The sequence below is a fragment of the Myxine glutinosa genome, chromosome 5 (genome assembly GCF_964187855.1).
Source record: "Myxine glutinosa chromosome 5, kmMyxGlut1.1, whole genome shotgun sequence".
NCBI classification, from domain to species: Eukaryota; Metazoa; Chordata; class Myxini; order Myxiniformes; family Myxinidae; genus Myxine; species Myxine glutinosa.
Genome location: NC_136265.1, coordinates 177,451,716 through 177,478,477, shown reverse-complemented (window position 1 = coordinate 177,478,477; position 26,762 = coordinate 177,451,716). Strand labels below are relative to the sequence as shown.

The following is a 26,762-nucleotide window of genomic DNA, read 5'->3' as shown; positions in this document are numbered from 1 at the left end:
CGTATTGTGCTTCATGCATTCATTCATTAATTATCGTTTGTTTCCTTCGTCCATTTAACCCCAACAGCTAGCTGGAACCTCGTCTCTAGAGGACAGTGTCAGGATGAAGGCATTTTCTGTTGTTGGATGTCTTGCCAGAATGAAGAGCAAGGTAACGAGGTGCTAACCCTATAATTAAGCAATCAAATAATATGCTAACCTTCCTTTGCTGTGGGTCATTCACCCCCTCATTAACCTGCTCTTTCCTTGCAGGCCCTGGTGAAACATCAATTGTTGGATCCCATTTTGAATGTCATCTTTGTGCTTGTAACGTCTCCCTGTGCGGAGGGTGATTGTGATGATGACGAGGACGAGGACGATGATGATGAAATTGACACGGAAGGCTCAACTCCACGCCAGCTTGCAATAAAAGTACATTATCTAGGGCTGTTGGTCCTAGTGGGGTCCCCATGGCCCTAACCCTGAATCCCAGTCGGGGTCGCCCTGGTCCTAACCCTGAATCCCAGTCAGGGTCCCCTTCTCCCTAAATCACAGTCGGGGCTCCGCTAACCCTGAAACCAGTTAAGGTCACCCTAACCCTGAAGCTGGTGCCGGTTGAAATGCTGGCAGTATCGTGCTGAGACGGCACCATTTTGCTTGTGGAGAAAGACCTTTGAGTGTTGTATTTATTTATTTGGTCTGTCCTTTAATCATGGGATAACCTTTTCCTTGCTAAGTTGATACTCTCACTCGGTTGAGGGAAGTGTCATGAGACTACAAGTTAAAGGATTGTACAAATACAATTGCATTGTGATAAATGAAGAACTCCAATTACACATGTCCAGTTGTTGTTAATTAATTTTGATTTGCCTCTCCCAGGTAATGGAAGACTTGGCCATGAATTTGCCACCGGAAAAGCTGTTTGGTCACGTGGTGAGTGATATTATTTATTTAGTTGATGTAATTATTATTTCCCGTTGTGGAAACATTGCAGACGAGTTATTTTGGAGGTTTGGGGATAAAGGGGTTTGGGAGGGGGTTTTATTTATTTATTGATCGTATTCAGACCTCCCCCATTTGTGTCAAATCGGAGATTTTTCATCTTGTGGTACTTATATGGATGGATAGTTTAAAAACAAGACCGATAGTCTAACAACGGCGTGGCTGGACTTGATTGATACTTCAGTTGAAGAGGGTAGTATGACCTGGGTGGGGATACCAGTTAGCAAATAATGTAAATACTTATATTAATTTTTTTTTATTTCAGACATGAACAGCCGGTTCGTGAATGACTTGGGTTAAAAAAAAAAAAAAAAAACTGTGAATGGCAAATGATGAACCAATGAATTCCACATTCATGTGCCACCTTCAGTTGAACGTCAGACATTGATGGCAGGTTCTCTATTTTCATTCCAAACAGCATCATTCATCATTCCAATCACAAATCAATACGGTAGTATTAATATATCAAAATATAATGTTAAATCACGATTGTATTGGGATATTATCAAAGAAAAACAGTGAACCGTCATCATCTGTTCACTTCCGGATTTGGGAGCAAGGTCCGTGTCGATGGCATTTCAAAATCGTAATTGTATTGAGGAATTTCTGAAACCTCCGACCGACCTTACGACACCTGCTGGGACCCCAAAACGTTGCACAGAAGGTTATATTATATTTCCTTTTAGTAAAAGATGCAACTGTATACAACAATATCCCTGGTGTTGGGCTAGTGGCTAGGGTGCCGGCTTAGGATCCTAGGATCCTGGGTTCGAATCCCGGTCGATTGCTGAATTAACGCCAGGGGGGTTGACTCAGCCTGTCATCCTTCCGAGGTCGGCTAATTGAGTTCCAGTTCACTGGTAATTCCCTGTTTGTCGTTAAAGGCGGCAAAAAGGGTTGGCGTCAGGAAGGGCATCCGGCCGTAAAACATTGCTTCAAAAAGGGGACCGAAAAACAACAACAACCACGGTTCCCGAAAAAGGCCAACCCCCGCTTTGCGGGGAAAAATGGCCTCTAAAGGTGGTTATTTTTTAAATTTTTATAAAAGATGCAACTGTAATGATTACTAAACGTGTCCTCTTGTTATGTGACCAGATCCTCAGCTCTGATTGGTGTACATTTGTGGGGACATATGGACAGACAAACACTGTTCTAAATGGCATTTCCCTATGGCCTAGGCCATAATTAACAATATTATTAGCCCCTCTTTGGACTTGGTCGGAAACAATTAGCTTCTGGATTGGGTCTCGTCCGTCCATGCGTGTGGCTGTCCACAACCATATCTCAGGCATGTAAAAACCAATTTTGTTCGTACTTGGCACAAAGACGATACATGATGGTATACATATTGTTGCGAATATGGAATTTGACCTCCATATCCGCTTGTAAATATTCCCCTATCTTCTCCGATACTCCCCAACTCTCCCCTTACCCCATTCCCTAGTCCCATTGTCTGTAAACAACACCCATTAGAGCCGATCTTCCCCTTCATTCCCCCATTAAATGTCGTGCCCAGGTCCCCCGCACCACACGTAGACAATTATAGGACATCTTGCTAGTTATTCTTAATCTATGTCAGTTAAGGACTTGTTTCCATTAATTATGACTCTTCGTTGCACCAGAATGTGATGATATGGCACCAGTAGGAGTTTAGGACCTTCCCATACCTCCCCGCATCTCTTCCCATCATCTCAAGCTCCAACAACAACCACAACAACAGCGGCTTTGCGTCCTCACTCCGGCTCGGTTGGCCGCCATTGAACATGTGCTCGACGGGGTTACCCAGAAGGGGGCTCCCTGTCGGCCCCTCGTCAAGGGCGGAGCCGGTAACCCCCGCACCCAATGAGAAGCCATGGGCCGATGCCATATGGGGCGGAGCTAACGAGCGAGGGCGTGACTCCCCGCCGGATATACGCGGCCCCGCGCCGGACGTGACGTCAGATGCGCCCCGAGCTTGAGACGACAAGACGCCACCCTCCCGAGCGCTGAGCGACCCCCCCGGCATCTCCACCAAAGTCGCGACCCACGAGCGCTGAGCGACCTCCCCGCATCTGCTGGACACCAACGTACGCGATTCTGTCCCTGAGCCAGGTGCACCTGAGCCATCGACTGCCGCTTTCCTGGCCATCAAACCCCGTGTGAGTGAGCCTTGTCCCGTTTATCCGTGGTCTGTCTAGGGTTAATATAAGAGTGTGTTTAAGTGCCCACCTTCCTATGTTTCCCTCTTGTCCCTGTAATCTAACCTTTTCCGCCTTAATATAACCTCCTCCGGAGGTCTTGAGAACTGAACCCCTGGTGTCGTATTGTGTGATTATAATCCAGCCGGGTGTCTTCTTTTCCTTATTGAGCCAGCATAGCGCGGCTTCGTCGACGTTCGAGTACAGTCGGGTAACTTGTACGGATACGGCGGCCATCCCGCTCGGCCCACCATACCATCAAAGTCGTATCTGTAACAATTGGTGTCGAGGAGTGAGATTCGGACCCGGGACTAAATTAGTTAGGCCCAAATTTTGGGAGGGAAAATCGATTCGGAGCGCGTTTCCCGCGCGAAATTATAACGGCGAAATTTCGAATTTGTTTTACGAAACTCGAATTTTGAAAGTCGCGCTATGGCGGATCAAGACGGCTGGGGTCCGGTAGGGGAGAGTGAAGCAGGGTCGGTCCAGGACCAAATTGAGACACGTGAGGAGAGCGAAACAGCGGGGGTAGCAGACGCGCGAAATGGCGCCTCGCACATAGCTACGTGGGCCGCACCCGCTGCACAAGTGGGAGGGATGGCCCAGATGCAGGTCCTCATGGAGCAATTTATGGCGCAAATGCAGGCGTCCCTCAAACTGCAGAGTAACCAATTGGGGGTAATGAGGGACGAAGCGAGGGCTCAGAGTGAGCAAATGGGGGTAATGAGGGACGAAGCGAGGGGTACCAGTGAGGGATTAGACAATAATTTTAAGGGATTAGACATGAAATTTGGGAAATTAGACGATAGATTAGGGGAAATACAGGAGGGGTTAACGGGGGTAGAAAACAGAATGGCCGCTCAAGAGAATCAAATGGAAGGGATGCAAAAAGGGTTAGAGGGGTTAGAAAACACCATGGAAGGCAAATTGAGGGACATGAGGGACCAAGCGGAAAGGGAAGTTAACCAAATGGGGCAGCAGATAGAGGGGGTCAGAATGGGGGTAGAAACCAAACTGGATGCTCACAGGGAGGAAATGGAGCAGATGAGGGTGGCATCTGGGCAGGAGATGCAAGTGATGGGAGAGGAGATCAGAAGAGGAGTGAGTGAGGAGGTCGGAGGAGTGCGCGAGGAGGTGAGGCACTGTAAGGAGCGCATGGAGAAAGAGGTGAGAAAGGGGACTGTAAAATTGCAAGGTGGTATAGAGGAGTTGACGCTGGGAGTAGAACAACTGACAGTGGGACAAAAGGAGTTGGGGGACCAGGTAAAGAAGAACACAGCGGTAATAGAGGGTTTAAAATCGACACAGAAGGAGATGAAAAAGGACGTAGGGGTAATTAAAAAAGAGTGCCAGACGGTACATGAGGACCTGACGAGGAAAATGGACAAGGTGGTAGAGGTAATGGAGGTTAAAGAGCGGGAGGTGCGGGAGCACATAGAAAAAAATAAAGTGGAGTTAGAGGAAGAACTTAAAGGGGCGCACGAAGAGATGAAGGAGATGAAGCAAAAATTAGAAGAAGTGGAAGAAGGGGTGAGCGAAATTAAAAAGCGACGGAGAGAGGATAAGAAAGAGATAAAAGAGGAGGTAAAAGAATTGGTCCAGAGTCTGTGTTCGGATCGTGATGATGTGCTCATTAACCGGATGAGGGATTCGCAGGTGATGGAGGAGAAGCGAAGAGGAAGAGGACCCGGTGTAAGTGGTGACCAATATGGTCGCGCGTATGATGCGCCAGGGGATTTAAGGAGCTTGGGGGTCGAGATGGACCCGGGTGTTCGTGAGAGGCCGTTGGTGAAGTGTGCGACAGGTCTGGTGTGCGAAAAAGGAGGTGAGCGAGAAAGTCCGACTCTGGGGTGTGTGAGGAAAAAGTGCGTGCCAAGGAGTGAGTGTGCTGGCGAGAGTGAGTCGGTCGTAGCGCGTGTGCGAGGGAGCACGTGGAAGCGCGGGGTGGTGAGTGTTACAGAGGGTGTGACGGGAGAGTGTGCGCAAGAGTGTGCGCGAGAAAGGTGTGTGACGGACAGGTGCATGAGGAAAGAGTGCGCTGTCAGAAGTAAGGAAGAGTGTCCACCTGTGGTGAGTGTTACAGAGGGTCTAACGGGAGAGTGTGCGCGAGAAAGGTGTGTGACGGACAGGTGCATGAGGAAAGAGTGTGCTGTCAAGAGTAAGAGTGAGTGCGTTGTCACGAGTGGAGGTGAAAGTAGTGAGAGTGACATGGAGCGTGAGTTAGTTGTGACAGGTGAGCGAGGATGTACACCTGGGATGGAAGGATGCACACCTGGAATGGTAGAGCGTGAGTGGGAATGCACGCTGGAGTTGGTGGTGAGGCACGTGGTTGGGTGTGCGAATGAGAGCACACCTGTGATTGTCACAGAGGAGGTGACTGAGGAGGGGGCGCGAAGAGGTGTTTTGGTGAGGTGTGCGAGCAACGAATGTGTGCCAAAGTGTTCGGTGGTCAGGTGTGTGACCAAGGCTGTGAGTGGAATGAGTGTACCTGGGTGTGTAAGGAAAGGTACGAGGAGCATGGGCACGGCTGGATGTGTGAGCAAGGAACGGGCTGCGGGGTGTAAGCGTCCAGGTGAAGCATCGACGTTACACGGGTTAGAGGTTAGAGCGACTTTTAGCCGAAGCAGGCCCTCGGTGCGTGCCGGGCCTCGCTTTGAACGGCCGCGTCCAGGCTCCACTAGGCGGAGCTGGCAGCCCGATAGAAAGGGTCGTCATGGCGACCACTTTTTGGGGAGACGTGCCGGCAGGTCGAGATCGGGGCATTGGATGGCTCCGTGCCGAGATGGTGCGTGGGATCTCGGCCCGGGTAAACCTCCTTCCCTGCACCGAGTGCCGGACGCATCCAGCCGCTGGCACAAAACAACCAGCATTCATTGTTTGGCTTTACGAAGCCGGGCTTTGGACAGGAATTGGCGCACCGAGAGTACCTAATAAGTAGACGGGTGATGGTGATAGTGATAGTAGTGATTTGATACAAAATTTAGAAAAGTGAATAGAATTGGCACTAAATGGAAAATTTTTGATTGTTGGATTTGGACGAGCAAAATTGATAGTGAAAGACCCCCGATGTGGTGGGATGGCAAATCCACCATCCTTCCCATGGGGGGCAAAGGAGCAATAGCTTATGGGGTGTATGGCAGTGAAAACTAGCCCGGGTGGGTTAGGATATGGTGTGTAGGGATCTAGCGAAGATTGACATTAGGTAACGTTAAGATTAGTTAGTGACTGATACCTGTAGTGGGGACGCAGGTAGATTAGTGTGGATGATAATGACGTGGGAGCGCAATAGTTAAAGGGACGACTGGGAAGCGCAAGTTTCAGAAGGGAGTAGTTAGATGAGATGATGCCGCGTGTGTGTGAGAATTGAACAGGTGTGATTGCACAGGTGTGCAACTGGACAGGTGTGTGGAGCAGTGTATGAGTAGTGAGTGTGTGGATCAGCGCGAATGCGCTTGGGGAGAGAAGGGTGCAGGTGGCACCAGGTGTGAGAGCACAGGTGTGCAGGTACAGGTGTGTGGAGAGAGTTGGAGTAAGTGGTACGGAGTGGTGTGCATGGTGCGAAGGTGTGAATGGGGGAAGAGTGGACCCCCATCACGGATACCCGGGGCGGGTAGTGTAAGTGTTAGGTAGAGGGTACAGGAAAATTGTGGTTGGATATTGGCATTTGTGGTGCGGTTGCAGAATGGTGTTGTGAATGGGTGCATTAGTGTTGTGGAAATGGCTGGGCGTGTAGCCTGTTAGTGTGTGTAGTTGGTTGGGCACTCCACCACTGTGAGGATGTCGGCCAGGTGAGGCCGCAGGTGGGCTCTGGGAGCCGGTAGTTGTGAGTGGGTGCCTGAGGATCCCGGGTGTGGATCGGGCAGCCCAGTGCCAGAGAGGGCACGGAGTGGGGAGAGAGCCAGAGGGCCTTCCCCTGGTAGTTAGGTTAGGGTAAGGAGCAGGTAAGCTCGGAGGCAACTGCAGTGGTGGAGGGGTGCAGGTGGGTAGACCCACTGGGAGAGGTACACGCCACAGCCCAGAAATTGTACGAGGGCACCGGGAGATGAATCGGGGGAGTGAGACCCCAAATTGAAGAGCACCACAGTTTGGCCAATGGGAATTGGTTTTTAGAACCCATAGTGTAAGAGGGCCAATGGGTTGGCCGGAGAAAGACCCCGGGTAGTGTAAAGTTGTTAAAGTCATTTAGGAAATAGTTAGGATTGATGAACCTGTCGCACCATACGCAGCCACTTACCTGTGGTGATGATGATGACTCCACACCTGTGTTTTCTTTGTTTGTGTTGCAGAAATGAGAATTGCTGTTGGATTTGTGAGACGCATCACGACGTGGATGAGACATTGGGGTGATTCCATCTCTCCCTCCCTAGGAGGGACTGATGATGAATTGGTGATGGCAAATTTTGATGTGCAGTTGGAGATGGCAAATTTTGATGAGAGTTGAAAATGGCAAATTTGATTGGTTAGGAGGGAGAGAAGACGAATTTGGTATATGGGAGGAACGGGGAAGACAGTAGGGATGTTTGTGGATTTGTAAAGTAGATGTTTATGGGTAGTGTTGTGTTTTGTTGATACAGTAAGGGGTAAGGGAGGGGCCATGTAGGTTACCTGGTGGGGGGGGCGTACGGTAGGAACGTACCTGTCTCACCTGGTTCCCATGTGCCCCCAGTGTGCATCACCTTGCATTGCGTGCACTTTTGCGCCCTTACCACCTTGCTCACTTGTCTTGTTTTTGTCTCCCACCTCCGAGGATCTGGCTTTGGGGTAGAGAGAGAGGAGAGAGAGGTGCTGGCGACGCAGTTGTGGGCCTGCACTTTCGCTGTTCGCTGCCTGGATCGGTACACCATATGGACCGCAATGTTTGTGGCCACCCACAATGGACCGCAGTTCGTTTGCGGCCAAGCACCACCCGGGGATGGACCTATGGGTCAACGTGGCACCTATGCCATACAGGTGAACCACTTTTAGTTAAACACCAAGTGCACCACAAGAAGAGCAAGAGACACCTGCAGGGTTAGGGGTTGTTGAAGTTATTTTTATTCCAATGAACAATGGTGACTGCACCGATTGGTGGTGGGGTGGTGCTTTTGATGCTGGGACAGGGTGCTCTGCACGTTATTAAAGGCCGTCGGCCACAGAGCACTCGTGGGTTGGTGTATCGATGTTGGCAAGCGCGCTCTCTCTATGCATAACATCTGCATGTGTTCCTCCAAAGACAGGTCCTGGATCGTAGTGTAAATATCAGCGTAGTCTTGTAAATAATGCTCCCTACCGGCTGTATGTTTAGTTTGAGGATTCTTTCCGGATTCGGTTATCCTGTGGGTGTGTTTCTGTGAGGAGAAGGGTGCAACGTCGCAGGGGGACATATTTACTCATTTGTGAATATCTGTAAAACTGTCGCACTCAGGGTAGAGTTAATAGTAGAGGGAACTACATTGCGTGCCACACTAAAGTAGGTAAAAATTTATCGGGTCGGGACGCCCCGAGGGTAGAGAAGGGTGCAATGTTGCGAATATGGAATTTGACCTCCATATCCGCTTGTAAATATTCCCCTATCTTCTCCGATACTCCCCAACTCTCCCCTTACCCCATTCCCTAGTCCCATTGTCTGTAAACAACACCCATTAGAGCCGATCTTCCCCTTCATTCCCCCATTAAATGTCGTGCCCAGGTCCCCCGCACCACACGTAGACAATTATAGGACATCTTGCTAGTTATTCTTAATCTATGTCAGTTAAGGACTTGTTTCCATTAATTATGACTCTTCGTTGCACCAGAATGTGATGATATGGCACCAGTAGGAGTTTAGGACCTTCCCATACCTCCCCGCATCTCTTCCCATCATCTCAAGCTCCAACAACAACCACAACAACAGCGGCTTTGCGTCCTCACTCCGGCTCGGTTGGCCGCCATTGAACATGTGCTCGACGGGGTTACCCAGAAGGGGGCTCCCTGTCGGCCCCTCGTCAAGGGCGGAGCCGGTAACCCCCGCACCCAATGAGAAGCCATGGGCCGATGCCATATGGGGCGGAGCTAACGAGCGAGGGCGTGACTCCCCGCCGGATATACGCGGCCCCGCGCCGGACGTGACGTCAGATGCGCCCCGAGCTTGAGACGACAAGACGCCACCCTCCCGAGCGCTGAGCGACCCCCCCGGCATCTCCACCAAAGTCGCGACCCACGAGCGCTGAGCGACCTCCCCGCATCTGCTGGACACCAACGTACGCGATTCTGTCCCTGAGCCAGGTGCACCTGAGCCATCGACTGCCGCTTTCCTGGCCATCAAACCCCGTGTGAGTGAGCCTTGTCCCGTTTATCCGTGGTCTGTCTAGGGTTAATATAAGAGTGTGTTTAAGTGCCCACCTTCCTATGTTTCCCTCTTGTCCCTGTAATCTAACCTTTTCCGCCTTAATATAACCTCCTCCGGAGGTCTTGAGAACTGAACCCCTGGTGTCGTATTGTGTGATTATAATCCAGCCGGGTGTCTTCTTTTCCTTATTGAGCCAGCATAGCGCGGCTTCGTCGACGTTCGAGTACAGTCGGGTAACTTGTACGGATACGGCGGCCATCCCGCTCGGCCCACCATACCATCAAAGTCGTATCTGTAACAATATTGTCCTGTCCGTAGCCGATGAACACCAGCCTCGGACGAAGAGCTGAAACGGTCCTTAATTCCGAGGCGAGTAGCCGAAAATTGGCGGTTGGTCCATTGCGCGCGGGTTGAAGGAAATAAAGCGTTTATCTGAACGGAAGCACATAGGTTTAATCCAGAACCCACAACGAATAAACAACAACAACAACAACAACAAATGATAAATGCCACACAATGAATTTAATGAAGTAAATCAAAGAATAAAAATGAAAGGTGAGGTAAATCTAATATTTCCTACGGTGAGACGTCTCCACTCGGTCACAATTACAACACACAGGAAAAGATTATGAAAATAAAATGTTTCTTTTCGACGGCCGGCACTCAGCTTTGTCCTCAATGAGGACTTTTTGGAGCTTGGTGGTCGGTGAAGCTTGAAGCCCCACAGGCGGGAAGCATGCAAGATAGCCACGGAGTCGTGCGCCATGAACGTGAGATACTTTGCGAGGATGGTCCTCTTCCAGGTCCCTCTGTCGTCCAGGGAAGCACAACGTGGACCCAGTCCACCATGACCTCAGCAGCGCCCGAAAAAAAAAAACCCCTCAAAATCCTGCCGACTCCGCAAAAGCATTCCTCTCAGGTTCACACACAAAAGAAAAGACGCAGCTCCTCCTGTACTCGTCGAACCTCTCATTCCAAAATCATGGGCATTAATATGGAGTTGGTCCCCCCCCCCCCCCCCCCCCCCCCTTTGCTGCTATAACAGCCTCCACTCTTCTGGGAAGGCTTTCCAATAGATGTTGGAACATTGCTGTGGGGATTTGCTTCCATTCAGCCACAAGAGCATTAGTGAGGTCGGGCACTGATGTTGGACGATTAGGCCTGGCTTGCAGTCGGCATTCCAATTCATCCCAAAAGTGTTCGATGGGGTTGAGGTCAGGGCTCTGTGCAGGCCAGTCAAGTTCTTCCACACCGATCTCGACAAACCATTTCTGTATGGACCTCGCTTTGTGCACGGGGGCATTTTTATGCTGAAACAGGAAAGGGCCTTCCCCAAACTGTTGCCACAAAGTTGGAAGCACAAAATCGTTTAGAATGTCATTGTATGCTGTCGCGTTAAGATTTCCCTTCACTGGAACTAAGGGGCCTAGCCCGAACCATGAAAAGCAGCCGTAGACCATTATTCCTTCTCCACCAAACTTTGCAGTTGGCACTATGCATTCGGGCAGGTAGCGTTCTCCTGGCATCCGCCAAACCCAGATGAGTCCGTCGGACTGCCAGATTGTGAAGCACGATTCATCATTCCAGAGAACGCGTTTACACTGCTCCAGAGTCCAATGGCGGCGAGCTTTACACCACTCCAGCTGACACTTGGCATTGCACATGGTGATCTTAGGCTTGTGTGCGGCTGCTCGGCCATAGAAACCCATTTCATGAAGCTCCCGACAAACAGTTGTTGTGCTGATGTTGCTTCCAGAGGCAGTTTGGAACTCAGTCATGAGTGTTGCAACTGAGGCCAGACGATTTTTATGTGCTATGCGCTTCAGCACTCTGCAGTCCAGTTCTGTGAGCTTGTGTGGCCTTCCACTTCGCAGCTGAGCTGTTGTTGCTCCGAGACGTTTCCACTTCACAATAACAGCACTTGCAGTTGACCCGGCAGCTCTGTCATGGTATAAATTTGACGAACTGACTTGTTGGAAAGGTGACATCCGATGACGGTGCCACGTTGAAAGTTACTGAGCTCTTCAGTACGGCCCATTCTACTGCCAATGTTTGTCTATGGAGATTACATGGCTGTGTGCTTGATTAATTAAATATACCTGTCAGCAATGGGTGTAGCTGAAATAGCGAATTCACTAATTAGAAGGCATGTCCGCATATTTTTGGCCATGTAGTGTATTGTTTGTTTGTCTGTCTGAACAAGATATCTCAAAGTTATGGACGGATTTGGACGAAACTTGGTGGATAGGTTGTGTGTGTGACAAGGAAGAATTGGTTCTATTTTGATGAAGATCTAGATCCGGATCTGGCTCATAGAATTTTTAAAGTGATCTTCCACCATGTAATGATATGGGCTAAAACCGATACAAAGGAGGATAACTCAAAAAGTTATGGACGGATTTGGACGAAACTTGGTGTATCATTTGGGTGTGTGACAAGGACAAATGGATTTGAATTTGGTGAAGATCTGAATATGGATTCGGATATGATAATTATTTAATTTTTTAGTGATTCTTCACCATTGAGAGATCGTGTGAAAAGCGATTATATATAACATGATATTTTAAAAAAGTTGTCATCGAGTTATGACTAAACTTTGTGGACAAGTTGGTTTGGTGACGAGAACAAGCCGATTCGATTTTGGTTCAGGTCCGAATCCAAATACGGCCTACCAGTGGGATACAAAGCATAACCTGTTCAGCCTTGTGGATGTATGCGCTCTACCGAGTTCTGTTCTAGTTTATTTATGGATGTTTAGCTGGGGTACCCCCCACTCCCCCTTTATGTGACCTTTCCATGCCACGACAGATGTCACCATTATCTGCTGCGTTGGACAGTGACGACCCTTGGAGGCGACGAGGAGGTCTTGCATTGGTCGCAGCGCTGGCTGAGGGCTGTGCCGGACATATACGTCTGAAGTGAGAAATGAGGGGTTAAGTAGGGAAGGTATTTTAACCTCCTCAACAGAGGGAATGGGAGAGGGAGGGGGTTGGGTTATATGGGGGTGGGGGGTGGGGGAGGGAGAGAGGGTTCATGAGGATCCTCCAAGCTCTTGCTCTCTTTAAGATTTAGTAAGTGGTGTTTGGTTGGTTGCAGTTGTAATTTTGATCGATGTTCTATTTTCACAGCTTTCTGCCCCAGTTTCTAAAGAGCATTTGTACTTCCTTGTGCGATGAAAACCATTTTGTTCAGGCCTCTGGTTTGTATGCCTTGGGCCAATTTTCACAGCATCTTCGGGTATGACAACACTGTTTGATCATCAGAGCGGTGTTAGCTAATACCTTGTTATAAAAATGTTCATAATTTGTTGCTATTCCTTCGCAATCAGTCATTCTTTCATTCACGTGAAGTTAACATTTGTGTATCTCTTGTTTCTTGAATTGAATGTATTCCTGGATTTAATTTACCAGCGTTGTTTTGTCATTAGTAAATAAATAAATAACAGCATCATGTGATGACGTAAATGTTTTGTGCTGGGGAAGGCCAATTGTATCAAAGTCCACCACTTGTTTCGTTTGTAATGTTTTGTGCATTGTGGATGGCCAGCTTAAGGCCGATGACTATAGACTAATAGGCCTGTATGTGCCCACGGCCCTCAGCCTGATATCAGCCGCTATGCTGAGGATGTTCTTCCTCGCTTGCTGGGCCTCCTGGCCAGAATTGGTGCTAATGCCGAACTCCAACCCAGTCCCTGGCTCAACAAGGCCTACTATGCACTAGACAATTTTGTTGAAAGTTTAGGTGAGTTTGTTAAAAAAACAAGTTTGTTTGTGGTTATTTGTATCACTTTATGGGTGAAAGAAGCCAAAGGTGTGCAAGACAGGTGCTGAAGGGAGGTGAGCAGGTTACTTTACTCCCACAAACCTCTGTAATTCTCTTCCTCTGAATACCTTCTCTCTTCTAGAGGGTGATCGTGTGCTGCCCTTCCTGCCTGCACTCGTGGAGCACATTCTTGGCATCCATGATCACACGAGGGTTGCTGAGATCAAGGAACTCTCACTGAGCGCACTTGGTTCAATAGGTGATTCATCCACCACTCACGAGGCAGCAACTGACGGTGTGCCATGTGCTTTGGTTTCTGGGAACCAATCAGCAGTTAGCTGTTTATTTATTTAATTTGGGGGCACCTGTGTGGCAGTGCTACCTGTTCGTAGGTTCTATTTCTATGTGCATCGCAAGCTGACCACGGGCATCAAGCATCAACCACAAAGCAACGATTGGCATCACGTCACGTGTTGACCAGACCAGGCAGACTAGTTATGCCCTTGGTGTAAGTTAATGAACCAGGAAGTTAATGACCACACATCATTAACTCTAACTTCCTTGATTTTCAAAAACTCTGAATCGAGATCCTAATCCCTGCCGCTTTTAGTCAGTTTTTTTTTTTTTTTTTTGTATACTGAATCGAGGCTCGTGAAAGAGCTAACATTTATTTCACAAACAAACAAAACAAACCAGACAAACAAAATATACAAAAAGAGGGAGCGGAAGACAAGATGGGGAGAGAAGGGGAAGCACACAACCACAACATTTGAGAGCAGGGAGAAGTGTGGGAGGGAGCTTGCAACATCTGGTATACTAGCCTAGGCCCCCGTCATATTTGAATTGTAAATATTTCATGGACAATTAATAAATTACCATCACTCGCGGAGTTTTGTAGATTTGAAAATTTCTCCTTTCACGTACTTTTTACTTGTTTCTCTTTATAGCTGTTGCTGCGGGTAACAACCTCCAGCCATATTTCCCAAGAATCATCGAATGCCTCCAACTGCACCTTTGTGTCCCAACAAGGCCGGACAGCACGCCTGCTCAGCTGCAGCTCCAAGCTCTCGGTGAGCTCATGGCGGCGACGATGTGCCGGGTAATAGAACGATTTGTATTTGAGGTTTTTGTTTGGATTCGGCGCTTTGTCCGTACGATCTGTGCAGACACGTTGGGGGTCGTCGCCACCGCCCTGGGGGACGCCTTCGCTCCGCACGCGGCCGGTTGCTGCCAATTGGCGCTTCGACTGCTGCAGTGTGGGGACGATCCAGATCTCCATCGGTGCACGTGTGTTTCGCACCGCAACCATAATCGCTCAACGTCCACACATAGTAAGGTTTTACTGATTGTAACAGGAAGTAACGTATATGCAGCACTTTCGTAAGTCGAAGTTCTATTAATCCAGGACTTTAACTCTTGAAAATGGTGGGCCATTGTGTGCAGGTATCCAGGCTGAATTCTGTAGTCCTGTGCATGGTCAGGTCAGGATCTCCGCTAGTTTCACTGGGGAGATGGGGATGAGAGCGGTGTGTGGTGGACACACGGACACAACTAGAGTTTTAATTGCAAATAAGATTAATATTTAACAAACTTTTTTATTGCGATCCTCAGGACAGTCACTAGCATGGCACTCGGTAGAGCGCGTACCCTTCACCAGGTGAACCGTTTGTTTTCTAGCGCACTTTTAGGCCGGATCTGCATCCAGATTGTTCGTCCTTGTCACACGCCCACTCTGTTCACCTGGTTTTGTTCCAATTAGTCCATAACTTTTTGACATATCCTGCTCCCAGATAGACAGAGGTGTAAACATTATTCTCACTCCAAAATTTTTGACATTTCACAAAAAGACATTTAGAAATTTTTGACAAAGAGCCAAAAACAAACTCACTCCAAAATATTGTTCTGCCTTCTAATTTTACTTCCTGTACCACTTTCTTTACTTCTATCTTTTATTATTATTATCGTCATTGAAGAATACTCTTCTTCCTTCTTCCTTTGAATGCCTTGAAAAACACATTAAACATTTCACTTCCCTTGTTTCTCCAACATGAGTACCCACGTGGTCTTCCTTATCCTAATCACGCTCTATTTTCCTCTTCTTCTTCACAGGGAATATTTTGCAAACTGTCTCTCACTGCCACGCTTGGTCCATCAATCCTCCTCCGGTTCCTACAGCATAACCTTTCTCCGTGCCTTCAACAATTCCATCCACCCATCCCATGATTTTTATCTCAGAAAGTTAAATATGGGAATGTTGAGAAGTTCAGTTTGCAGAGGTGTCTGCACACAATAATCAAATCCCCTTCCGGTTCTTTTACAGTGTCAAACCTCTCCATGTCCCCTCAAAGCTTCCCCTCTTGGCCTCCCCCGTCTTGCGCTCTCTTGGCTTCCCCTCGTCTTGCCCTCTCTCATCTTTCCCTCTCTCGGCTTCTCCTCGTCTTGTCCTCTCTCAGCTTCCCCTCGTCTTGCCCTCTTTCGGCTTCTCCTCGTCTTTCCCTCTCTCAGCTTCCTCTCGTTTTGCCCTCTCTTGGCTTCCCCTCGATCTTGTCCTCTCTCGGCTTCCACTCGTCTTGCCCTCTCTTGGCCTCCACTCGTCTTGCCCTCTCTTGGCCTCCCCTCGTCTTGCCCTCTCCCGGCTTCCCCTCGTCTTTCCCTCTCTTGGGCTTCCCCTCGTCTTGCCCTCTCTCGGCTTCCCCTCATCTTTCCCTCTCTTGGACTTCCCTTCATCTTGCCCTCTATTGGCTTCCCCTTGTCTTGCCCTCTCTTGGCTTCCCCTCATCTTTCCCTCTCTCAGCTTCTCGTCTTTCCCTCTCTCAGCTTCTCGTCTTGCCCTCTCTCGGCTTCTCGTCCTGCCCTCTCTCGGCTTCTCGTCTTGCCCTCTCTCGGCTTCTCGTCTTGCCCTCTCTCGGCTTCTCGTCTTGCCCTCTCTCGGCTTCCCCTCGTATTGCCCTCTCTCGGCTTCCCCTCGTATTGCCCTCTCTCGGCTTCCCCTCGTATTGCCCTCTCTCGGCTTCCCCTCGCATTGCCCTCTCTCGGCTTCCCCTCGTATTGCCCTCTCTCGGCTTCCCCTCATCTTGCCCTCTCTTGGCTTCCCCTCGCCTTGCCCTCTCTCATCTTTCCCTCTCTCGGCCTCTCCTCGTCTTGCCCTCTCTCGGCTTCCCCTCGTCTTGCCCTCTTTCGGCTTCTCCTTGTCTTTCCCTCTCTCGGCTTCCCCTCGTCATGTCCTCTCATGGCTTCCCCTCGTTTTGCCCTCTCTTGGCTTCCCCTCGATCTTGTCCTCTCTCGGCTTCCACTCGTCTTGCCCTCTCTTGGCTTCCCCTCGTCTTGCCATCTCTCGGCTTCCCCTCGTCTTGCCCTCTCTCGGCTTCCCCTCGTCTTGCCCTCTCTCGGCTTCCCCTCGTCTTGCCCTCTCTCGGCTTCCCCTCGTCTTGCCCTCTCTTGGGCTTCCCCTCGTCTTGCCCTCTCTTGGCTTCCCCTCGTCTTGCCCTCTCTCGGCTTCCCCTCGTCTTGCCCTCTCTCGGCTTCCCCTCGTCTTCCACTCGTCTTGCCCTCTCTTGGCTTCCCCTCGTCTTGCCCTCTCTCGGCTTCCCCTCGTCTTGCCCTCTCTCGGCTTCCCCTCGTCTTGCCCTCTCTCGGCTTCCCCTCGTCTTGCCCTCTCTCGGCTTCCCCTCGTCTTGCCCTCTCTTGGGCTTCCCCTCGTCTTGCCCTCTCTTGGCTTCCCCTCGTCTTGCCCTCTCTCGGCTTCCCCTCGTCTTGCCCTCTCTCGGCTTCCCCTCGTCTTCCCCTCTCTTGGGCTTCCCCTCGTCTTGCCCTCTCTTGGCTTCCCCTTGTCTTGCCCTCTCTCGGCTTCCCCTCGTCTTTCCCTCTCTCAGCTTCTCGTCTTTCCCTCTCTCGGCTTCTCGTCTTGCCCTCTCTCGGCTTCTCGTCTTGCCCTCTCTCGGCTTCTCGTCTTGCCCTCTCTCGGCTTCTCGTCTTGCCCTCTCTCGGCTTCTCGTCTTTCCCTCTCTCGGCTTCTCGTCTTGCCCTCTCTCGGCTTCTCGTCTTGCCCTCTCTCGGCTTGTCGTCTTGCCCTCTCTCGGCGTCCCCTCGTATTGCCCTCTCTCGGCTTCCCCTCGTATTGCCCTCTCTCGGCTTCCCCTCGCCTTGCCCTCTCTCGGCTTCTCCTCATCTTGCCCTCTCTCGGCTTCCCCTCGTCTTGCCCTCTCTCGGCTTCCCCTCGTCTTGCCGTCTCTTGGGCTTCCCCTCGTCTTGCCCTCTCTTGGCTTCCCCTCGTCTTGCCCTCTCTCGGCTTCCCCTCGTCTTGCCCTCTCTCGGCTTCCCCTCGTCTTCCCCTCTCTTGGGCTTCCCCTCGTCTTGCCCTCTCTTGGCTTCCCCTCGTCTTGCCCTCTCTCGGCTTCCCCTCGTCTTCCCCTCTCTTGGGCTTCCCCTCGTCTTGCCCTCTCTTGGCTTCCCCTCGTCTTTCCCTCTCTCAGCTTCTCGTCTTTCCCTCTCTCGGCTTCTCGTCTTGCCCTCTCTCGGCTTCTCGTCTTGCCCTCTCTCGGCTTCTCGTCTTGCCCTCTCTCGGCTTCTCGTCTTGCCCTCTCTCGGCTTCTCGTCTTTCCCTCTCTCGGCTTCTCGTCTTGCCCTCTCTCGGCTTCTCGTCTTGCCCTCTCTCGGCTTCTCGTCTTGCCCTCTCTCGGCTTGTCGTCTTGCCCTCTCTCGGCGTCCCCTCGTATTGCCCTCTCTCGGCTTCCCCTCGCCTTGCCCTCTCTCGGCTTCTCCTCATCTTGCCCTCTCTCGGCTTCTCCTCATCTTGCCCTCTCTTGGCTTCCTCCTCACTCCACCTATTCTCAGCTTCTCCCCTCCCCATACCACCCCACCATACCACCCCCTCCCATCTCCTCCCGGTTAATATATCTTATTCCCCATGGGGAGTACTTGACAATGAGCCTTGTTTCAAATTTTTTCCAATGAGCGGTTTGGGAAACATAGAAGTGTAATGCTCTTTCAAGATGGCGTCTGTACCATGTGACCTATGATGTCATAATTACGAATAAAAGTTTTCTACAGGCGGAGGCTCTCCTATGGTAAAATTTCGTGTCAATCGGACCAACTGTTGCCAAGAAAATTAGTTTAAAAACATGCAGACGTACGTATGCAACCGATCGCCTACCCCTGATTTTCGCTGCGCGCGCGCAGGGTAATAAATATATTTTTAAAATAATCATACTTTTCTTGATGAAACAAAAGTAAATGCACAAGTCTGCGAGTTATATGATTTAACAACTGTGCTGTGATGGTGGTGACGGGAGTAGGGGAAGGAGGATGGTAGGTGGCGGGGGCTCTCGTTTTTGATTTTCGTTTTTGATTTTCTTCGATTTTGTTTGATCGCTTCCTCCTCTCTCGTTTTTGACGGGCTCTGCACCAGTGGTGTAATAAAAACTAAAGTCACCGTATACCTGCTTGTCTTTTTCTTTTTTTGTGGGACGAAATGCATTGAAACTTGGTGGTTGCACTCAGGTGTGCATGCGAACCTTCTACTAAATTTGGATGGCTTCCTCCCACTTTAGGTTGCTCTCCTGAGTCTCCTATGCCGCTCCCTTAGCATTCCAAGTTTCTAATAAAGTGACAATGAATGAATTGTAATGCAATAACACCCCCTTCACCAACCCTTCAAACGTTTACCCCTCTCGCACCATACATTTCTTCATTAGGTACGGCCTGTTTGCATCAGTGTCTGGAGTAATGGGGCAGGAGCTGGCCCCCTACCTCCCCAACCTCATCCCTCTCATGATGCTTTCTCTACGCTCGAATGAAGGAATTGTGGTGAATATTCTCGAGCATTTCGCGCTTAACGGCCATACTGCACCTCGAGCATTATTTAGCTTCTACGGGGTACATGTGATACAGGGTACATGTGAGCATTATTTAGCTTCTACGGGGTACATGTGATACAGGGTACATGTGAGCATTATTTAGCTTCTACGGGGTACATGTGATACAGGGTACATGTGAGCATTATTTAGCTTCTACAGGGTACATGTGATACCCTGAAAAGTTGTTAATGTCGAAGGGAAACCAGATTCGTAAAATAGAGTACAGTGCAGTATTACTCGATGTGATCGTTATGGAACTTTTCACTTCACATCACTTTACACCATTGTATATCGTAAATCAGAAAGTGCAACATTGGTGAGTTTCCATCATGCCTGTGGGAGCCGTCACCTCTTTGACTTTGGGAACCCGTGATTGGCTGTAAAATGTCATTTTTACAGACCTAGTAATCCTATTTCTGAAACTTTGAGTTTACTTTACTTTAATTGACATTTTCTCTGAAATGCACTTGACATGAGATGTTTGTTCTCATCTTTATTAAGCATGCATTCAGAGAGTGAGGGAGAGAGAGGGTGGGGGGAGTGAGGATGTGGGGGAGAGAGGACGGAGGAGAGAGGGTGTGGGGCAGGGAGAGGGTGTGGGGCAGAGAGGATGGTGTGGGGGGCAGAGAGGATGGTGTGGGGCACAGAGAGGGTGGTGTGTGGCACAGAGAGGGTGGTGTGGGGCACAGAGAGGGTGGTGTGGGGCACATAGAGGATGGTGTGGGGCACAGAGAGGATGGTGTGGGGCAGAGAGAGGATGGTGTGGGGCAGAGAGAGGATGGTGTGGGGCAGATAGAGGATGGTGTTGGGGCAGAGAGAGAGGATGGTGTTGGGGCAGAGAGAGAGGATGGTGTGGGGCAGAGAGAGGATGGTGTGGGGCAGAGAGGATGGTGTGGGGCAGAGAGAATGGTGTGGGGCAGAGAGAGGATGGTGTGGGGCAGAGAGAGGATGGTGTGGGGCAGAGAGAGGATGGTGTGGGGCAGAGAGGATGGTGTGGGGCAGAGAGAGGGTGGCGGAGAAGAGGGAGGATGGGGCAGAGAGGATAGGTGAGAGGAGCTCATGTGAGCAGTTTTCCCCGTGAGCTCATATGAGTAGTTTTGCTGTGAACTAATGAGTAGTTTTTCCTGTGAGCTCGTGTGAGCAGTTTTGCTGTGAGCTCGTGTGAGCAGTTTTGCTGTGAGCAGTTTTGTTGTGAGCAGTTTTGCTGTGAGCGTGTTTGAGCAGTTTTGCTGTGAGCGTGTTTGAGCAGTTTTGCTGTGAGCTCATGTGAGTAGTTTTGCTGTGAGCAGTTTGTGAGCGCATGTGCGCAGTTTTGCTGTGAGCTAATGTGAGCAGTTTTGCTGTGAGCAGTTTGTGAGCGCATGTGCGCAGTTTTGCTGTGAGCGTGTTTGAGCAGTTTTGCTGTGAGCTCATGTGAGTAGTTTTGCTGTGAGCAGTTTGTGAGCGCATGTGCGCAGTTTTGCTGTGAGCTAATGTGAGCAGTTTTGCTGTGAACAGTTTGTGAGCGCATGTGCGCAGTTTTGCTGTGAGCGTGTTTGAGCAGTTTTGCTGTGAGCAGTTTGTGAGCGCATGTGCGCAGTTTTGCTGTGAGCTAATGCGAGTAGTTTTTCCTGTGAGCTCGTGTGAGCAGTTTTGCTGTGAGCTTGTGTGAGCAGTTTTGCTGTGAGCGTGTGTGAGCAGTTTTGCTGTGAGCTCATGTGAGTAGTTTTGCTGTGAGCAGTTTGTGAGCTCATATGAGCAGCTCGTGTGAGCAGTTTTGCTGTAAGTTGTGCGAGCTCGTGTGAGCAGTTTTGCAATGCCCGCTGATGTGATAGCGTGTGTGTTCCATTGTTCATCCTCCAGACACATTTTGAGTCAGACGATGAGACCGAAGCTTTTGCACTCTTTGAGGACTCTTCTGATGATGGAGAAGAACAGCAAGATGAAGATTTGGAATCTGAAGATGAAGATGTTATCACAGGGTAAAATGTCCTTTTCTTTGCTTGTTCCAGCAGCACAAGTTACCATCAATGTGCAACTGAAGAAGATAAAGCTTTGTTTGTTTTTGCTCCTCTATGAGCCTCCACTTTGTATTGACTGAGAATACAAATCATGTGATTTCAGTAATTCCATGTGTGTATTCAGTTCTCATCATTCAGTAATTGTTCACAAACCGATCTTCGGCAGACAGACACACCACCAGCGGTATATGGACATTAGACACCTTCCTTAACAGGCTTTCCCCTGACTGTTGTTGAACAGGTACAGTGTTTCCAACGCCTATCTGGAGGAAAAGGAAGATACCTGCAATGCATTGGGAGAAATCGCCAGCAAGACAGGGTTGGTTTGGGTGGTTGGTGACTTTAGTGTCTGTCAGTCTGTGTATTGTCTGGGTTGTGTCTGCAGACACTTTCCGGGCTTGTCCGAAGGTGTCCTGTCGTGCATATCAGAGGGAACTTGCTGGTTGTGTGAATAGATCGTGTGTTGCTTTATGACGGTGGTTCCCAATATTTTTCGGGTGCGCGGACCACCACATAGGACTATCAGTGATTCGTGTGACGACCTTTATTTTCACATGCTGTCTGTGTCTGTGTCTGTTTTCTATCTCCTCTATCACTGATTCACGCTTCGTTTGCATAGCTAACAATGTCGTGCAATTCTGCTTCCGGTACGGTACCTACATATATTTTCAGCAGCATCGTTTATTCCATTCATCCCGGTCGAAAGTCCACTTCTCTTAAGGTTCTGCAATGCCGGATGACGCTGTGCCACTTCCGTTGAATGACGACTTTGGCGCCATTTCATCACAGGATTGTTGTTCTTTGGCCATTCCTCGCAAATCCTGTACGATCCCATCATCCATGTTTGACGGATATATCCGCTCGTACTGTAATATTACATTGTTATAATAACATCATGATTTACATCGTGATTCCGTGATTCGTCTTCTGTTTTAGATCTGCCTTTTTGCCATACTTGGAGGGAAGTTTTGAAGAAGTGCAGAAATTGACGGAGGTGAATGGAAGGTTCTGATCTCCATTTTCGAATACAATTTTGAAGTGCCCACATATTAAAATGTTTTTACAGGCCCCTGCCTCTATTTTTACGGCGTAGCCCATAGGGCAAAGCCGTCTAGAACAGTGTTTGTCCGTCTGTATATATGTATCTGTCCCCTCAAACGTATACCAATCAGAGCTGAGGAACTGGTCACATGACGGGGTGATGTGATTACGTCTGATGTCATTATGGCGGTATGGCGGCTGAGTCTCCAAACACCGCCATTTTGATTTATATGCTGTTCATGTCGAACATATTATCGAACCTGTCATATATCACAATCGCCATGCTCGACCTTGACGTTTTTCATTCAGTGTGAAACACAAACAAACCGATTGTTAAAATGACCATAAAATATCAAAAACATCGGCGTTACGGCTCTTCCAACAAAACGGGTACGTACCCAACCCTTGTGGGTTACATAGATTACAGTAGATCTTCCCTCAGTTCTGTAAGTAAAACTTACCTCACAGATGTCGGGATTTCTCCAAATTTCTTTGTTTAATGTTATAAACAGCATTAGCGACTGTTTAAAAAGCTAATCATATGTATTTGTGGTTTATAATATTTTACAAGCCCGGCTACGCCGCTGTTAGACTTTTGGTCTTGTTTATGTTTATAAAGGTGAATCATCACTTTAATGGGATTGAATTGCATCATGATGCATCATATGAATGTCATATAATGATGTCATATGAATGTTGTCGTACGTCATATGAATGTCGTCGTACGTCACATGAATGTTGTCGCACGTCACATGAATGTTGTCGTACGTCACATGAATGTTGTCGTACGTCACATGAATGTCGTCGTACGTCACATGAATGTCGCCGTACGTCACATGAATGTCGTCGTACGGCACATGAATGTCATTGTATGTCATATGAATGTCGTCGTATGTCATATGAATGTTGGCATATGAATGTCGTCGTATGTCTTATGAATGTCGTCGTATGTTATATGAATGTCGTCGTATGTAATATGAATGTCGTCGTATGTTATATGAATGTCGTCGTATGTCATATGCATGTCATCGTATGTCGTATGAATGTCCTCGTATGTCATATGAATATTGCCATATGTCATATGAATGTTGCCATACGGCATATGAATGTTGCCGTATGTCACATGAATGTCGTCGTACGTCACATGAATATCGTCATACGTCATATGAATGTCGTACGGCACATGAATGTCGTCCGGCACATGAATGTCGTCCGGCACATGAATGTCGTCGTACGTCATATGAATGTCGTACGGCACATGAATGTCGTCCGGCACATGAATGTCGTCGTATGTCATTTGAATGTCGTCGTATGTAATATGAATGTTGTATTGTATAAGCATTTTAATATTCATATGACATTGTATGTCATATGAATGTCGTCATATGTCATTTGAATGTCGTCGTATGTCATATGAATGTCGTCGTATGTCGTATGAATGTCGTCATATGTCATATGAATGTTGCCGTACAGCATATGAATGTTGCCGTATGTCATATGAATGTCGTCGTATGTCGTACATCATATGAATGTCGTATGTCATATGAATGTCGTAGTATGTCATATGAATGTCTGCTCATCAAACCGAGTTTTTGTCTCCTCTCTTTAGCACCCACATTCAGATGTACGCAAAGCTTCGCTCCTGGCATTGGCACAGTTTGTCTGCAGTCTGCATAAGACGTGCTCGCAACATATCGAGTTGGCACTGAACAATAGTAGGTTTAACGTCGTCGCTTCCCTGACCATTTACGGCATGCCTGGATCTCGTCCCTCCGGAGCTGTCCCTGTCATATGAATGTCCCTCTGTCCCTCTGTCCCTGTCCCTCTCTGTCCCTGCCCCCCTCGGTCCATCTCTCTCACTCTTTATTTGTCCCCTTTCTGACCAACCTTCCCTAGTACTAGAGCGGTGCTTGATGGCGGTTCTTGGCACTATTAATCGAACAGTTCAGACAGACACAGACAGAAATGTTGTGATGGCTGCCCTTGAGGGTCTCAACAGCATTTTGACAGAGTGCCAGGCAGTTGTGGTCGCACCACCAGGCCGTCTTCAGGAGCTGGCAAGACTTGTACAATTGGTTCTGGACGGAGAGGTAGGGAGAGTGAAAATGAGATGTTGGGAGTTTGATTTTAATGTGTTTTTTTCCCGTTTGTCCATTGTCAATAACATTTCCTGTAAATCGAGGCCTTGCTTGCCATCGCTAACTGGTGATGCAGTTTTTATTTCTAAATGGATGTCCAATAATGTGTTGACCAGGAAACCCAGTGGGTTAGTTTTATTTTTAACACTCTCCCTGTGCCCGTCATCGAACGTGCAAAATATATTTGATTTTGTTGTTTTTATTCTCTCCCTTTGACCTCTTATTAGATATTTTGAACGGGTCTTTGCCAAACACTTCCTCTCTATAAGCTCCATACAATAGGCAAAGGCTTTGTTTTTTTTAGAGGCTGCAACATTTCACTTCCTTCGATTAATAATTTCCTTTTTTTAATTTGACATCAAATCAAAACACCGTGCTATTTGTTTGTGTCTCCACTGACTAATGAAAATCAGTCCCAGTAATCAAATTTATTTGTAGTGTTTGTGATATTACATTTTATAAGCAATTTAGGTTGAACAAATATTTTAAAATTTTAAAGAGAACCCCTCAGCACATACATACGGGAAGGGTAGGTGCAGACTGGAGGTTTGGGATGATTACACCTCACCACCAGGTAATTAAAAACACCTCACCACCACGAAATTAAAAACACCTCACCTCCACGTGATTCAAAACCACCACCACGTTATTAAAAAACATTTCGCAACCACAGAAACAAAAGTTTCAGGGATTAGTTCAGTGACAACAGACACTGCCCAGATATGTATATATATAGATAGATGACTGAACCTGAGTTGCTGTTGTCATGGTTTACACCAATCATAATACAAAGTTATTTTGCACAAATGGCTGTAATATATGTGATATTACATTTTATAAACAATTGAAGTTGAAGATTTAAATTTGAAAAATGTTTTTTTATTATTAAAAAAAAAAAAAAAAAAAATTTCGATATACACACGGGAGAGATAGGGGCATACCAGAAATTTGGTACGATTTCACAAACGTTTGAGGGAGTAGTTCAGTGAACAACACAACACAGACACTGCACATATCTATGTATGTATATATATATATATATATATATATATATATATATATATATATTGTTGCGGATCTCAAACGTCGGCCTCCCCCTTATCAAGGGGGGATTTAACCCCCTTGTCTTTTTACTAGCCGACGCGATCCGGGGCTATCACGTTCCTTCCGGTCGGTGTTAAATAGGGCTGTAAGCCGAATTCTTATTACTTAAGTACTAACACCAGCTGTGAAGCAAGGAAATAACCCCACCCGAACCACGGTTTCAGTGGACACGCCGAGCGAGCCGCGATTCTGGCCGTTAACGGGAACTAACCCGATTGGAGCGGTTCTTAATCGTGCCACGCTTACCCAATGGAGAAATCACTAAGACGGTCGAATCAGGAAAGACAGGAAGAGCAGATTGGTTGATTTACAATTGTATGGGAAGGAAGAGAAGTACACACAGGGCAGCCTTATACAGTCTTATACTTATCCCCTGGACACGGGCCCGTTCACACTCGGTCACACTCTCAAACTCACTCACACGGGGTTGTAGGTGGTCGGGTTGAGGGTCCACCGATGGCGTCCACAACTCGCTCCGGTCCCCGACTCATACCACGAAGCAGATGGTGATGGTAGACGGCAGGCGAGATCGCCCCGTGTTGGTGGCGCGGATCGGACAATTATATGGGGGGGGAGGAGGGATCGGTAAGCTGGCGATTATACTGGCATACGTAATAGTTGTACCGGCGTCTTTATACGCGCTCCCGGTATCGCTCGGTACAATGCGCCACTTCCACAAGTCCTCTGCAATGCGCCGCTCCTGCAATGCTTTCACAATGATGTCACCAAAGCGCCTTTCCCAATCGACCTTGCACAACAATGCAATGCGCTCCAACCAAGTCCAAGCCCTTTGCCACTGCCGTATGCACGTGAGTCCTTGGGCAGTCCTTCAATACCACGTAAGTCCTTCTCATATATCGAGTGCCGTTCAGTCCTGTGGAAGGGCTTTGTGCTCGCGGTTATATAGCGCCGCTTAGCGAACCCTCTCGAATCTGGGAGATGCACACTCACCACGCCCCTTAGCCATGCCCACTCGAGCCCTGGTTGGTTGATGGGGTCTTACCGGCTCCGCCCTTGATGTCGGCTTGACGTGGCCACACCCCCGACCTCGTGCTCCGCCCCCTTTTCGGTCCTTACCTCGTGGCATTTGGGCTGGTTCGAGCGAAAGCCCAAGGGCAGCGAACCCTACTGGCAAGCAAGGTGCAACAAACTGCGAGCATCCTAATGCGAGGAGCAATGGGGTGCAGACTGGATGGTGTGCAATGGAGTCGATTGGAGGGAGGGCTGCAGAATGAACGGGGCCTACTTTTATTTGTTTTACACAACGCAGATGATAACTATTGGAAATGGCCTTATCTCACATATACGAAGAAATAACTAATGTTCTAAGGTGACCTACGTGTTGCTCGTGGACTAACTATGGGGGCAGAACCTTTAACCTTTATTAAGCAAATATG

The 26,762-nt window shown here is 48.6% G+C and overlaps 1 protein-coding gene across 3 annotated transcripts in view; it reads left to right on the top strand.

Moving 5' to 3' along the window:
- Positions 1 to 26,762, top strand: part of IPO4 (importin 4) — a 78,762-nt gene that overhangs the window by 35,461 nt on the left and 16,539 nt on the right. For all 3 annotated transcript variants that reach the window (XM_068115444.2, XM_068115443.2, XM_068115445.2), the window contains exons 9-23: positions 68 to 151; positions 253 to 411; positions 859 to 912; positions 12,274 to 12,383; positions 12,594 to 12,702; positions 13,065 to 13,206; positions 13,370 to 13,486; positions 14,175 to 14,297; positions 14,394 to 14,514; positions 18,921 to 19,032; positions 20,925 to 21,043; positions 21,324 to 21,401; positions 22,019 to 22,076; positions 23,733 to 23,838; positions 24,020 to 24,213. In XM_068115444.2, the coding sequence (XP_067971545.2) occupies positions 68 to 151; positions 253 to 411; positions 859 to 912; positions 12,274 to 12,383; positions 12,594 to 12,702; positions 13,065 to 13,206; positions 13,370 to 13,486; positions 14,175 to 14,297; positions 14,394 to 14,514; positions 18,921 to 19,032; positions 20,925 to 21,043; positions 21,324 to 21,401; positions 22,019 to 22,076; positions 23,733 to 23,838; positions 24,020 to 24,213 (1,686 nt within the window). The remainder of the gene's footprint in view (positions 1 to 67; positions 152 to 252; positions 412 to 858; positions 913 to 12,273; positions 12,384 to 12,593; positions 12,703 to 13,064; positions 13,207 to 13,369; positions 13,487 to 14,174; positions 14,298 to 14,393; positions 14,515 to 18,920; positions 19,033 to 20,924; positions 21,044 to 21,323; positions 21,402 to 22,018; positions 22,077 to 23,732; positions 23,839 to 24,019; positions 24,214 to 26,762) is intronic.